Source organism: Scardinius erythrophthalmus (assembly GCF_964197995.2).
Source record: "Scardinius erythrophthalmus genome assembly, chromosome: 6".
NCBI classification, from domain to species: domain Eukaryota; kingdom Metazoa; phylum Chordata; class Actinopteri; order Cypriniformes; family Leuciscidae; genus Scardinius; species Scardinius erythrophthalmus.
The window spans coordinates 15,198,352-15,214,060 of record NC_138226.1 but is presented as its reverse complement, the minus strand read 5'-3'; the positions used below and the strand labels follow the sequence as shown (position 1 = coordinate 15,214,060).

Sequence of the window (15,709 nt, the reverse complement as noted above, 5' to 3'; positions counted from 1 at the left end):
TGTCCATAACTTTGAGAGAACCTTGCTAGAACGTAATCCAAAGTTCTGAGAACACTCCCTGTCAGCTGGGATGCCATTGTTAAGGTGTTTTGTTTTTAGCATGTTGCTATGTGGATGTTCTTGGAATCTACTAGGTGGTCAGGTGGGTTTCTTTAAATCAATAACACTATGAACGATAGCCATTGTTGAGATGCTTGTTTTAGAGAGAGAGCGAGAGAGAGAGAGAGAGAGAGAGAGAGAGAGAGAGAGAGAGAGAGAGAGGCAGGTCAAACAATACTGCTATTTGTCTGAACAATGGACAACGGGGGTAATAATTAGCTTAAATGCATGCATTGTTTTTGGGTATATATATATATATATATATATATATTGTATATATATTAATATATATATATATATATATATATATTGTATATATATTAATATATATATATATATATATATATATATATATATATATTAATATATATATATATATATATATATATATATATATATATATATATATATATATATATATATATATATATATATATACAATATATATATACACACACACACACACACACACACACACTCACACACACACACACACACACAAATATATATATTTTTCCAATAAATGCTGTTCTTGTGAACGGTAGTGTAAGTGAAAAATGAAAAGGTGTTTGGACTTACAGCCAGATGCAGTGGACTTCTGGTTTGGCTGTTCTCCATCTCATCTGGATGGTTCTCATCTCTGTCCAAAAGCTGAAATCAAATGTGAAAAGTCTGAATTACAGCTGTTCTCAATAAACCTAATTCAAAAACTAATCTAAATTTAATAGGACCACATTCATCCTTGCACTGACAAGTTAAACAAATTGCAGGCATTAACACGCATATCATTTCACTACAAACAATGAAACTACAAACTTAATTCATTTGCATGTCAGGTTACACATTTAAATCTCGTAAATGCCCTCAGGCACACACTGGAAATGTTTGTGTCCTCACCAGTTTCAGACAGTGTCTGTGACCGTACGCTGCAGCGTAGTGAACGGCACTGTAGCCTTGTTTATCTTTAAGTGACGGGGCGGCACCGTGCTGCAACAGGAACTCAAGACACCTACACGCAAATATAAATATATATTTAACAAACTAGTATAACAAACATACACATACGTCTATATATAAGGGTGTGTGTGTGTGTGTGTGTGTGTGTGTGTGTGTGTGTGTATATATATATTATATATATATATATATATACCCGTCCTTCGGATGAGACGTTAAACCGAGGTCCTGACTCTCTGTGGTCATTAAAAATCCCATGGCATTTCTCGTAAAGAGTAGGGGTGTAACCCCGGTGTCCTGGCCACATTCCACCCGTTGGCCCTTACCAATCATGGCCTCCTAATAATCCCCTTACATTGAATTGGCTCTATCACTCTCTCTCCTCTCTCCACCTATAGCTGGTGTGTGGTGAGCGCACTGGCGCCGTTGTTCTGTGGCTGCCGTCGCACCACTGGTGGTGGTTGAGGAGAGATCCCCTGATATGATTGTAAAGCGCTTTGGGTGTACAGTAGTACATATGAAAGCGCTATATAAATGCGCGATTCTATTCTATTCTATTCTATATATATATATATATATATATATATATATATATATATATATATATATATATATAAACACCCTTTAGCCATAACTTATTCACCATAAATCACAGCCTCTTGTACCTTATTGCTTACATTTACAGTATACTATGGTTTAATTACTGTTCAATATGATTGCACTGTTTTCATTGAAGCACACACACGCATACATCATTTGCACCGTATAAGCACACAAACGCATACATCACTTGGAGACAGCGCCGTAAGCACACAGAAACATTCAGGAGCACAGAAACTTATCAACTCTGCCCCGCGACTTTTATTAATAAAATAGCTTGGCTACTGAATCGCTACTTTATATTTTTCTGCATCGAGGGGTTACATTGCTGGTTTTGAAGTAGTTAAACTCACAGCTTCGTTGTTAATAGAGAGAGACGCTGAACAGACAGGTAATTCACACACGCATCTCTCTCTCTCAATAATGAATTCAAATAAATGCTATAAATCATTCATTGATATAAATGTAATCTTACACACCACTTTATCTCTGTGACTGATTCAAAGCGGGCAGAATGCTAGATCTAATGAGCCGTAACTGATGAAAATAACCGTCATTTTTACCCTTCTGGTCAAATATTGCGCTGCAAACATCAATAATAGCTGTCAATGCTGGAAAATGACCATGGTAGAAGTGAGGTAATACACGGCTAGCAGTGCATTAAACATTTTGTATGCACTCCGAGGAGGTAAGGCAACTGTATGCATTTATGTGTGTACATTGTATGTATACATGCATAGGATAAAGCATAAGTATGTATGTGCTCTACTGTGGAAGTTGAGAAGGGAAAAGTACATTAAGGTTGTCCCAGACAGTAAAATGATGAGGTTACAGATGCACGCAGGTGTTTTTGCATCAGAGCACGTATAAATGAGGCTGAGCAGACATGGACTAGAGAACTCACAGAGCTGCCTCCTTCTCCCTCTCAGCTTGAACACCATCACTCTCTGGTTCCAGGACCACACGCCGTCTTCAGAGAAAACATGTATACAAGGTCACTTCTCCTTCAACAATAAATCGATTTTTTTTTTTTTATATTTAAAAAAATATTATCAATTAAACACAATATAAATAATATTACAATATTAAATGTGATCAGGCATGTGATCAGCTTAAGACAGCAATTCATATCTTAATTGACCCCCCCATTAATTGAAAATCCTCCCCTCCCCCCGTAAAATTTAAATATAATAATTTATATGTATTTATAATAATCACTATAATAATATATTATCATAGCTTTAAGGTCGGAAAATACGGAAATCCGTATCCATACGGAAAAATAACATCCCTGTTAATTCATTATAAATCACACATATTTGAAATTAATAATAATAATAAAAAAGTTTACATATTTATATAAATATAATTATATAATTTATATCTGTGCAATAAAACTGGGGTATCTTAGTATAAAAAAACAAGGTTATACAAACTTTATTTTAAGGTGTCTGTGTTAAAGTGTAAATATACATTTAATTACCGAGTAGTAATAACTACATGTAACGTGTAATAAGGACACTGTAAAATAAAGTGTTACCAAAATTAAACTTTATTAATTAAAATGTTTCTATGGTACAATGTCAGAAACTTTTTTGTGCCAGTGAAATCTGGCAACTAATCTACTTAAATTAAGCACAAAGGTGTTTCCGTAACTTGACGCTGAACCCCTGTCTTGGCACATAAACTATCCCAATGACATGAAACTTAAAAATAGCCTGTGGTTGCCATGGTAACATAGATATATGCGTTACTGTAGCTGCAAGCAGTCAATAGGGATGGGGACTGGCAGTGCACTCGATTTCACCTGCTGTTGGACTACGGCTGCTGTTGTCTACATCATTTAATTGTGTTAGACATGCATCAATTACATGTTGTTTGGCCACAACTAGCTCCATTTGTGCACTGTAAAAAAAATTATGTGGGGATGTTTTGACCCCCAAGAACAAACTATGATAAGGGTGAGGAATGATTAAGACTGATGAGCTGCAGGTTTTTTGCATTCAAACATTTCAGAATATCAGACCCCAAAGAGCTCCATTACAAGTCTATTACTGAAAACGCAATATTTGTTTATTTTTACAAACTCAGAGCCAAATCCATTTTTTAACTGAATCTTGAAGGAGGAAATCACAGATGTGTTTGTTTGTGTAAATGTGTATACCTCCTGTCCAGATCAGAAGCAGCAGCGTAGTGCACAGCAGAGCGCCCCCAATGGTCAGTGGCATTAATGCAGGTACCGCAGGACACCAGAGTCTCCAAGCACTGAAAGTGTCGACTAGCTGCCGCATAGTGGAGAGGGGTCCTGTCAACAGCCACAATAAAAGAAAGAGTTAAAATAAAGTTGACAAAATTTAAGGACGATATAAAAGTTTAGAGTACAAAAAAATGAGTACAAAGGGAACGATATAATTTAATGTGGGCAGTGATAGTTGTACAATCAGAAAATGTCTATGAAAAAGCTTGAGATTTGAGTTAAATTTAGCACTTACTACTCTTCCTGAAAAATTATTTAATCTTCACCTATCATATGACAATGAAACTTATAATATATGACTTAAAAATTAGTTATAAAATGATCAAGTTAGAAATGCTATGAAATCTGAATATGTCGTTAAATTGTTACTGTATTCCAGTCGACATTTTAAAATACTTGAAAAAAATATTTTTTTGCCTTAATGCAATTCAAATATTTAATTATTATTAATGCTTAATTAAAATAAAAAATAAGAAATAAGAAAATATTAAATTTCCCCTTTAATGCAATTGTAGGGCTGAGCAAATATGGGCAGAACTCTTTACTGCCCTAGTACTTCAAAAAGCCTTTTAAAGGTATACATGTGAATTAAACGTGGCACAATGGCCTTCATAATCACAGTATGCTAATGCCTATCTAGTGCAGGGATTTCATCAATATGCTAATTGAGGACTGTTGGGACACTCCAGGCACAGGATGGTTCTGTCGGGAGAGACAGAGTCGTTTGCACCTCAATGACACGTCTGTGCCATTTGCTTCACAGGACATACAGTACTGTAGATGCTTTCAACTACATACTGTTTATTTACTAGTGTGTTCTAATATGTAACTATGCCATGTTTGGTCTCATCTGACAGCTTATAAACTGAAATGAATGGTGGTGAACTTATATAGAGATATTAAATTATCCAAATGTACAATTTGGTACTATTGTTTAAACATACATTGAGGAGAATGTTAATGTTCTTCTCCCCCTCCGGATCTCCACCCATTTGCCTCATCTTTTGGTTTCCTGTCGGTTGATTTTGGTGTTGGTATTCCACTCATGTTTAACAATGCTTTGCTCAGGGTATAAGAAGGAAAGATAACTGTTGATCTTGGAGAAAGGCTTTAATTCTGCCACTCCCGCACACCGGTGCATAACCTCATACTAGAGAAAGGCTTTTACGGCCTCTTCTGCACGACTTTATTTGTTACAACTAAGTTTTCTATACAGTATGTTGTTCCATTCTACTGTCTGTATATTTAATAAATAACTTTGCCTGCTTTAAAGGCTTTGAGAACCATTTTTCTTTTATCACTGATTATGTTGAAAGCTAAAGTGATTATACAGTCGTTATCTAAACGTTCAGGTTAACTCCTACGTTTTCCTATCAGTTCTAAGGAAGACTTTTACCTGTAAAGAATAAGAGGTTAAAGAATAACAATAACTTTAATGGAGTCAGATTAATTATATTGGAGTCAGATAAATATTTGAATTATACACGTTATCCTTCAACTGCCTTTTGTTCCGATTACTGGTTCAAAATAGCAGCGTAAGATTCCAGCCTTACACAACGAATACCCCAGATGTTGTATTATCTATGTAGAAGATTCAGTTCTTTAACTGCAGCTGAAGTGAGCACAGGCATGAAAAGTGAATGAGCAATTATCCTGATGTACAGTACATGTCTCACATTTACCCATAACTCACCTTCCATGTTTGTCCCTGTGGTTATGATCAGCTCCACTGCTAAGTAGTAGCTTCACACATTCCACATTACTGAGAGAGAGAGAGAGAGAGAGAGAGAGAGAGAGAGAGAGAGAGAGAGAGAGAGAGAGAGAGAGAGAGAGAGAGAGAGAGAGAGAGAGAGAGAGAGAGAGAGAGAGAGAGAGAGAGAGAGAGAGAGAGAGAGAGAGAGAGAGAGAGAGAGAGAAATTTAATAATTAGTTGTGATGTTGTATTCATGCATTTTTAGGAATTGTTTTTGGGTATATATAACTTAAAGACTTCTACATTTTGTATCTAATTCCACATAATATAATTGCACTATATAAAGGTCCAATCAGAAACAGAATAAGGAACTAGACAGACCTCTTAAAGAAAAACAAAAGGAAGAAATAGCAATGCTCAATATGGCAGATGTAGCAAAAGATGTTCCGCCTTTCAGCTAAAAGGTTCAGTCACCTTATTGGCTAAGACTCTACCTAACTCTACCTAGCTCTACAATGTGTATGCACACTTGAAATATACCGTTTTTAATTTCAGCTAAGCTAAGTTTATTATATATTTTTTGGTCAGATTGGATAAGAGATTGTTCCTTCCTTTTTTTGCATTTTTGAAATGTTTTTGAAAAGTAAGCTTAGCTAACACCAGCACAACACCTGATCACATCTTATTAGACATGTATTTTTTTCCACATTTAACAGGGCTGTCTGCAAGACAGACAGACTCACCCGCCCGCAGCCGCAGCGTGTAGACATGTCCTCCCAAGGTTGTCTGGTGTATCGATTTGATAGCCTGCAGACAGGACCGAGTCATTATTGAGAGGACACATTATGCTATACCTCCGTCCTGTAGAGGAATGACAAGATGGGGAGGAAGGATGCAGTGCCCCCACAATCAGACGCAGACAGTCACAGTGTCAGACCGCAGGAGGGGGAAAGAATGAAATGGGGAAAAAGGAGTCCAAAAAAGAGACAATGTGAGAGAAAGAGAGACAGAGAGAGAAAGTATGTTAGTGCAGGAAAAACAAAGACAGTGCACACAGAAAACACAAGACAAACACACATCGCTCACACAGGTGAGAACACAAATGTGTGCAATCAAACAGAATGATTTAAAAGTACAGATATACAGCATCTACATTCAATCTCATGTTTCCTCTACAACAATCAAGAGTCCAAGTGAAGCAAGCACACAGAAATTAGGGCATTCCAGACTTCAGCAGAGACATGAGGAAAAATTCATGCCAATCATTTCAGACAAAATATCTTTAACTCACAGAATAAACCTTATTACATAAAGAAGAACACCATTTAACACAAAGAGTAGTATGAAGCATTTCTTTAAAGAGGAGGGTTGTCTGATTCACATCAATTTGAGGGGTACCTCTTGGTTCAGTACTTGGTTCCCTCCTCATCTCAATATAGACAACAATACTATATGGCCAAAAGTATGTGGACCATTGCCAGTGATTACTGATTATTTCATTTCAAAATCATGGGCATCAATATGGAGTTGGTCCTCCCTTTGCTGTTTTCTGGGAAGGTTACCAAAGTACAAAACAGGCCCTTAATAACGAGTGCTCAAAGTCTCCCAGACCTGGTGTGATATGTGGTCAATGACATTCAATCTATCACCTTTGCAAATAATTTTATTCTGAAAGGATTAATTATTTTATTCAAATCATCAAATTGATCGAAAGTGGCAGTAAAGACATTTCAGTCATGACAACTCTCGGACTGTTAGGCATGGTAATGGGCATGACAATGTTGATTTGCTATTCCGCCAGATCTGCTATTCTGCAAGTAAGACATGCTGCTGCTGTACAATATTGCATACATGAATTACCCATAGCAGATCTATACAAGTGAAGCTGGGGAAGGTGGAGTTTCTGAAAGCATGCTGCAACTTGGTTGAGCACGTGAGCTCATTGGTTATTGATACAGCAGGAACCAATCAGCAGTGCCATATATAGAATGATGTGATTGCAAGCAGGTTGAGTTAAGGACCTATCATCTACAGTTTCATGACAGAGCTTTGTATTTATGTTTCAAAATATTTATATTTCAAATAAATGCTGTTCTTTTGAATGTTCTATTCATCAAGCAATCATGATTTTTTTTATATATATATAATAAGAAGAATTATTTATAATAAGCATACACTGAAGACTGGAGTAATGGCTGCTGAAAATTCAGCTTTGTCATGACAGGTATACATTACATTTTAAAATATATTCAAATAGAATATATCAATTGTAATAAGATTAAACAATATTACTTTTTTACTCTATTTGATCATATACATGCAGACTGGGTAAGCATAAGAGACTTCTTTCAGTAGAGTAAAGTAAAGTCCTATAGAAAGAACAGGAAATAATGGGGAGAAGTAAAAGGAATGGGATCAGGAAATGTCCAGAGTCAGATTCAAATTAGCATTTTCTGCTTGAGCTTAATGTGTATATTACAAGCACATTTTAAGCAAAAATGGTTTCCGCTAGGTTTACATTGTTATATTAATGCAGTGCAACTAGTGTGATTTGGTGGCATAGTTAGTACCTGAGGAGAGGAGTTTCCGGCAGCAGTCGGCATGAGCATTCAGAGCGGCCAGATGCAAGGGGAACATGCCGTGAACCCCTCTTCTGCAGAAGAATATAGGGGAGAATGAAAGAGTCTATCAGAGACAACAAGTTATGATGCTTTACCAATATTTGTAACAAAGATCCAAATGCAGTCAAACCTGGTGCAGTCAGCTCCACTCGTGATTAGAGTGTTTATTAAAAGTTCATGGCCATATCGAGCAGCAACGTGCAGCGGAGTGTTTCCATCCTTATCAACACAGTCAATCTCTCCACCTGTATCAAAAACACACAACTGTACTCACAATGCGCCTGCAAATCAGTGCATATCAAAATCAAATGCAGTTTAGATTCAGACATTTTAGGGGCTGTACACACAGAACGGTTTCCATTCCACTGAGCAAATTTTCCATTCTTTTTCTATGTAAACACATGGTAGACAGACATGTTTGGCCGCTGAACTTGTCTTGCTTTTTTTGTAGATTCTTGTGCTGTTCCTATTTTAAAAAACGTGTCTCCAGACCTTGCCTTTTTTACCACTGACATGTGTCTCTCATTTTAACTGCAAAAACGCATTCTGTGTGAATGGTCCTTCAGCCGGCTAAAAACAGCTTTACCGTTTTGGATGAGCGTCTGGGAGCGTGTGAATCGTCCGTGCACTGCCGTCAGATGAAGAGGGCTTTTCCCATCTCGACTCTGAGGAAACATCACAGAATGTTTATTAGCATACAGAACACAGGATATGGACGGTCTGTCTATATTTAGTCCAAGTTGAGCATACCTGGACGTTGACATCAGCTCCACTGTTGACCAGGAACTCCAGACACAGGGCACCATGGGTGGACGCAGCAGCAAAGTGGAGAGGTGTGAATCCCTTGTTATTTGGCTGACAAACATTAGCACCATAGTCGATCAGCTCGCTGACCACTGCGTCCTGTCCATTAAAACACGCCACATGCAGCGCTGTGTTCCCAAAGGCATTGGCTTCATCGATCTACGAGTGAAGCATACAATGTAATGGTAAGTCCAATGACCCAATGCTCTCCTCCCTATATGTATCTATTTGCATCCTAAGTACCTCTACAGCCAGGCTAAGTAGATGTTTCACCACAGCGATCTGACCGTTGGAAGCAGCAGCATGTAGAGGTGTGTATCCCCTCTTGTCCTTGCAGCTGATCTCGGCCCCTTGACTCACCAATAAACACACTACATCTAAGTGACCTGCAAGAGTATAGAGAGGAGCTCATGAACACATAAACACAGATATAGCAGATTAAACAGTTCACCCAAAAAAGAAAAATCTGTTATTAGTTACTCTCCATCATGTCATTTCAAACCCGATTCTGTGGAACACAGAAGGAGATGTTTTCCAGAATGCTGACTTCTTTCCATAAAACAAAATCAGAAAGTGACCAAGGTCCGGCAAACTCGGAAAAGGACAAAAAACACAATAAAAGCTCTATAAACTAGTCCATACGACTTGTGCACAACATAATATAAGTCTTCTGAAGCAATGCCATTGTTTGAGGGAAAACCAATATGAATGTTCGCAAGTGCTAATTTCTTTTTGACTTGGAATATTGCACATAATTAGCATTTTTGGTTGTGCGATACTGACCAGTAATGATATCTCAATATTTTGGGGGGATTTTGTTAATAACTAGCCTGGGTTTCCCCATGCTGCCTTGCACGCAGCGCGATTTTATTCACGCTGCTAGGCAGCCTGGATTCCATGGACCAGATTTTCCCCTCAAAAAGGGAACCAATCACAGAACGGGGAGGGAGCAGCAAGACAATGACGACGTCTATGCGACACACCAAAACAGTTTGTTTATACTGTATCTATGGTTCCAACATGGCATCAGACGCGAAGTTACCTTTCGATGCAGCCTTAGATAGTGTTCTAAGTAGTTTAGAACGCAATTTTATTTCGTCTTCTTCACCATACCTAGAGATTGCCATGGTTTTATTTCAGTTAGCCTAATAGCTGGTTTGATTTGCATTGAGAGATGATCTTATGGAAAGTACTCCATGCCAATCTCTAGGTATGACATCATCATATGGTGATGTGGGGCAATTTAAATTCCAAAGGCCAAGGGAACTTTATCAGGATGCATAGTATCCTGGATCCATGAAGTAACTGGCCTTTAAAAATAAAAATCTGCCTGCCTCTATGGGAATTTAACATAGGGGTGTCCAAACTTATGCACCCTGTATTTTAAGAAAGAACATTTATTTATTTATGATACATTATTCATTCACAAAGAAAATTGGTGTCCTTAAAAGTTGGATTTTTCCTAATTTTTTTAATTAAGGCATTAAGTTCTATTTCCAAAAGATGATTTTTTATTCCTCTTTTTAGTCAACTTTAGCATGGGTGTCTAAACTTTTGCATAGTCCTGTACGTCATCTGGTATAATTGAAACGATTGGCTATGAGCTACGTACAGGCGCATTTGATAGACATTAGTAGCGCCCAATAAACGGCTCTGGGCATTCGTAAACCACGCCTCAAATATGAGAAAATGAACATGTGGTTCCCAGACCACGTCTCAATGAGAAAGAGGTCTGACGTTAGCCAGGCTAGTTGATTACGACAATTAGACAACATTTTGCTGAGAGTGTTTTCATGCTAGTTCCTTGGCTGGTTTGGGCCTGTCGTGGAAAACTGACTCCCAAAGATTTTCGTTTTCAGAATATTGCAGTGAAAGAGTAAACTGTACAGTGTTTAGTTCACAGCAGTAACAGAAATCTTTTAGGATCTTTTATGTCAAATTCTTATATTAAATTAATAAATTCAATTAGAATAATAAGGCACTATAGGCCATTACCAATCAAATGAAACCAGTATCAACAAAATGCAATTCCGCACAGCAGAGATGCCACAGAAACTGCATCTGAGGTGGCATTTGAATGACTCGTTAGAAACGGCTGATTCATTCTAAAATGAAACAAGTGACTGTCCTTATGAATGGGTTATTCACTTAAATGATTCGTTCAGTAACGAAAGGCTGCTGTGTATGTTTGGAGACCTCCAAGAATTCTGCTTCGGACTAGTTTAAAAAAAATGTCATTCTAACTGCATTCTAACAACAATTACAGTATTATTGTAGAGTTAGTATGAAAGTAGTATGGACTACTTGAGTGGTGATTTGATGCCCTTTATGGAGCTTATCAGCCCCCTCGCGTAACTATTTTTCACATTTGAATGGAAGAGAGCAGCATGAACATCTCCTTTTGTATCCCAATGAAAACAAAAGACAACAAGGGCATACATGTCACAGTTTTTATAGGATCATTCCCTCACCCATATACGCTGCCCAGTGCAGTGCACGGCAGTCTTTCTTATCAAAGGCGTTGATGTTGGCACCCTTGGCCAGGAGAAGGCTAACCATCTGAAGATAGAGAGAAAGGAAATTGAATTAAAGTGACAATGACTGAGATGGAGAAATGGAGGAGAGAATGCATAAAGCATGAGCCAATAATGCACCAGTAATTATGGGTCTCCTGAAGCTCTTATTGTGTGCTGCGTGTTTGTATCACAATTTATATAATGACTTTCTAAACCATTCTGCATTGTTGAGAGCTCAATAAATGTCACACTATCTTGACAATGCAGTGTGGGAAGTATTTAGCAGCACCCTCACGAAATTTTGTATTATTATTAGTGTACTATTAGTAATAATTTCAGTCTACTTTTTATGTACTTCTCAGAAATATACTTAAAATTGCACTTAAGTATACCTGACTTATACTGACTTATACTAAGTATTAGGCCAATTCTTGTTCTCAATATTTTGATTGAGATATGCTTAAAAGTATACTTTGTTTGTAGTTATGTTTACTCTTTTGATTGAGCAGCCAACTAAATACTTTTGGCAAGTTTTACATACTGTCTTATAAACTTACATTGTTTGAAAATATTGATATATATATAAAAAAAACTAATATGTTCCTAATTTTGAGTATGTGAAATTTTGTGCAGGCTAGTCCAAAGGTAGTGTACATAGGACTTTACTTCAAATCTACTGTCCCCACCATTGACTGAATTTTCCAGCTATCCATGTTTTCACTGTTATACTGTAGAGGTTGCAATGACACATCTTCTAGTACAAAATCTCCGGATCAAATTACTTAATACATAAAGAATACTTAAAATATACTTGAACTTTAAGTATACTTAATAAATGAACTTGAAGTATACTTATTTTTTGTAAGGGCGGGCAAGTGGCTTTGTATCTAAAAGTCAATTGCCCAGTTGGAGCTTCGCTGCCTCAGTCCTTTGGACTTGCAACACTTATTGCGTTAAACTGTACCAAAATAAAATATAATCTAATTCTGTATTGCTATGAATTAAGCAAAAATATTTAGCAATACCTCCGTGTGTCCATTGAGGGCAGCGTGGTGTAGGGCGGTGCGTCCCCCGCGATCTGAAACATTGACGCTGCTCAGGAGCGGGATGATGACTTCAGCACAGCGCAGGGCCTTGTTGGCGGATGCGACATGCAGCGGAGTCTGCCAGTTCTTGTCCCGTGCATTAACATCGGCAGAATGACGGATCAACACGCGAACGGCGTCCTAGATTTGTGCAAAAGAAAACGATTGTCGACAACTGTAACAGCTGTAGAAGAATTTTGACCAATCAGCATCCAGGGTTGGAAAAAAAACATCTCTAATCACACAGGAGTTGCTGCATACGAATAGCACTGTTTTAAAGGCATCCTGGCGCGTGACAACATCACACAGCAGCTGTTTCTCATTCAAACATGTTTTTGCGTGTTTAAAAACTAAGCCCACCTCGCTACGTGATGCCACTGCCCTGTGGAGTGGAGTCAACCACATGTTGTCTTTGGCATTGACCCGAGCCCCTAAAATGAAGTAGTACAAGACACATTAAACAATAAAAACTATAAACTATTTATTATTATATGAGATGCTGTAAAGCTACAATGGAAGGGAGGTGGGGAAGGAAAGGAGGGAGAGAGAAAAAGAGCAGGTCTACCTGACACAATGAGGAGATCTGTGATCTCAGCATCTCCGAGGAACGCTGCTGCATGAAGGGGGGCACGCTTATCAGGGTCCTGAGAGAGATTGAAAAACAAACAAACAAAAACAGAGTGAGAAACATCGAAAAAGAAAGTGGGAAGATAATGTTAAAAATTAACTACATGTACTTTTACTACATGTCTGTGAGCTTTGAACCTCTCTATATGCTAGTGTATTCTCAAAGGTTCATACACATTTAGAAATTACAGTCTTCCTCTACCAGGAATAAATATTTATGACAGTTGTTCAAAAGTTTGGGGTCTGTACGATTTTTTTAATGTTTTTGAAATAAGTCTCTTATGTCCAATGATCACCAAGGCTGCATTTATCCAATCAAAAATAAAGTAAAAAAAAGTAATATTGTGAGATATTATTACAGTTTAAAATGACTGTTTTAATATATTTTAAACTAATTTATTCCTGTGATGGCAAAGCTGAATTTTCAGCAGCCATTACAGTATTCAGTATCACATGATCCTTCAGAAATCATTCTAAAATGCTGATTTGGTGCTCAAGAAACATATTTTTAATTATTATTATTATTAAAATATTTTTTGAAAACAGTTGTGCTACTTCATTTTTCAGGATTTTTGAATGAATGAAAAGTTCAAAAGAACACAACAAATCTTTTTTAAAGGCATCATAGATGTCTTTACTGTCTTTACTATCTTTACTGTTTTTACTTTACTGGTTTCTAGTAATCTTGAAGACCTTGATTAGCTGGTCCATGTGTGTTTAATAAGGGTTGGACCTAAACTCTGCCGGACAGTGACTCTCCAGGAACTAAGTTTGACACCCCTGGTTTAAATGGTAGTGTATCTTGCGCTTAGAGGTGTATATTTTTTTGTGTCCAATAAAATGGACAAAATATCCCTTTAATACCATCTATAACTACATAGCAAGAGCAAGCAACACATCAAATTTTGCAAGCTGTGGCATATACAAAACGCTATTGGCTAATAAAAAAAAGGATAGGCTAAACCATTCTATGTGTCTTACCCTAACTTCCTGTTTCAATTGGAAATCTACATCAGCGCTAGAAGTATTAGTCACACTAACCAGACTCATGTGACCTATACAGTACATTCCACTATTTTTAAACCTCAAAATATTGTACATTTTCAAAAGTCCCATTGTGGACTGCAAAGCTTTCACAGAAAATTGGACATAGACTTGATCACTTCTAACACAGACCAAATGAATATGCTGACTGGGGGGTCAATGCAAGGGATCCACAACAAAGAAGCATTGACTGGCTCTCTTCAATCGCTAAAGGGGACGTCAGCGTGTACTAATGTGCTCACACACTTGTGGTGGTGACATCTCAACGTGTGTATTGTCTGAACCTGTTTGCACATGCAGCCTAAAATCATGACTTTGGTCCAGCGGCTCTTTAAAAAACATTCAGACAGCGAGCTAATTCTTGCTGGAGCCATTAGGGCGGACACAGACAGACAAGCAGAATAAATAAATATTCTGGAAGAAGAATGGCCTTGAAAACTGTTTTGTGTCCTGTTGCCTTTACTGAGACAAATGTATATAAATCTCTGGCTGTTTTCCATGGGGTTTCTCAACTATTGTGCTGCAGGGAACAAAGAGGATGATATATAGTCATGTGAGAAGAAGAATAGAAGAAGCTGATTCATACCAGTGCATTGATGTCTTCAGATTTACATATGAGCATACGAATCTCATCAGGGTCTCCATTAAAGATGGCTTGGACGAGGGGTGGCTGTGAAAAACAAGAGATGATTTAAACATGTTATTAAAAAATAAAATCATGAAGCATTGGTTTTAAGTCAAGTTAACTTGGTTGCTATACTATTGACGATTCATACATTGCGACACTAGTCCTGACAATAGACTGACCTTCCTTGTGACTGCACCTTTAAGGTTACAAATTTAAACAAATCCCAAATGCTAGCAACCACCCATAACACCCAAGGACACCGCCTACTAACGCCCCAGCAACCACATAGGAACACACTAAAAACCACTCAGAACTGCTTTGTATCATACAGCAACAAACCTTGCAACCACCAATACATTGTGGCAGCAGGTTATGCAATGGTAAGTGTTGTTGCATTTTTTTTTCTAGGTAATCTAGATTATATTTATGTTAATTAAACAAACCCAATGTTTGGAATAACTTAAAAGTTTGTCATTCAGAATCAGTGAAATAAGTTCTTCAAATCCGTTTCTCTCAGCACAAATCACTAACCAGACAAGTAGGCTTTGAAACCACACAGTCTCACCATTTCCATAAAATGGCGTCATTACAGGGAGGCCAAATCAGGACCCAAAGAGCCCCAAGGAAGCTTTGCACCACATACTGAATTAAAGTCATGTTTCCTTTACATAATTATCACCTTCAATCCTTGTTTATGGAGAGAGACTAAAGACTAAACTGAACCCAAATATATTTACAAACTGTATTTTCCAGCTATTTTCTTGAATTCAAGTGCCAAGTT

General features: G+C 37.5%; 1 protein-coding gene across 2 annotated transcripts in view; it reads right to left on the bottom strand.

Annotated features, from left to right (window-relative positions):
* ankrd44 (ankyrin repeat domain 44) overlaps nt 1-15,709 on the bottom strand; it is a 28,397-nt gene that overhangs the window by 7,962 nt on the left and 4,726 nt on the right. For both annotated transcript variants that reach the window (XM_081367830.1, XM_081367829.1), the window contains exons 2-17: nt 14,887-14,970; nt 13,195-13,273; nt 12,990-13,060; nt 12,570-12,770; nt 11,500-11,587; nt 9,272-9,414; nt 8,975-9,187; nt 8,811-8,889; nt 8,355-8,469; nt 8,174-8,256; nt 6,347-6,410; nt 5,604-5,672; nt 3,818-3,958; nt 2,558-2,623; nt 997-1,108; nt 679-750 (exon numbers count right to left, since the gene is read on the bottom strand). In XM_081367830.1, coding sequence (XP_081223956.1) covers nt 679-750; nt 997-1,108; nt 2,558-2,623; nt 3,818-3,958; nt 5,604-5,672; nt 6,347-6,410; nt 8,174-8,256; nt 8,355-8,469; nt 8,811-8,889; nt 8,975-9,187; nt 9,272-9,414; nt 11,500-11,587; nt 12,570-12,770; nt 12,990-13,060; nt 13,195-13,273; nt 14,887-14,970 — 1,680 coding nt within the window. The remainder of the gene's footprint in view (nt 1-678; nt 751-996; nt 1,109-2,557; nt 2,624-3,817; nt 3,959-5,603; nt 5,673-6,346; nt 6,411-8,173; nt 8,257-8,354; nt 8,470-8,810; nt 8,890-8,974; nt 9,188-9,271; nt 9,415-11,499; nt 11,588-12,569; nt 12,771-12,989; nt 13,061-13,194; nt 13,274-14,886; nt 14,971-15,709) is intronic.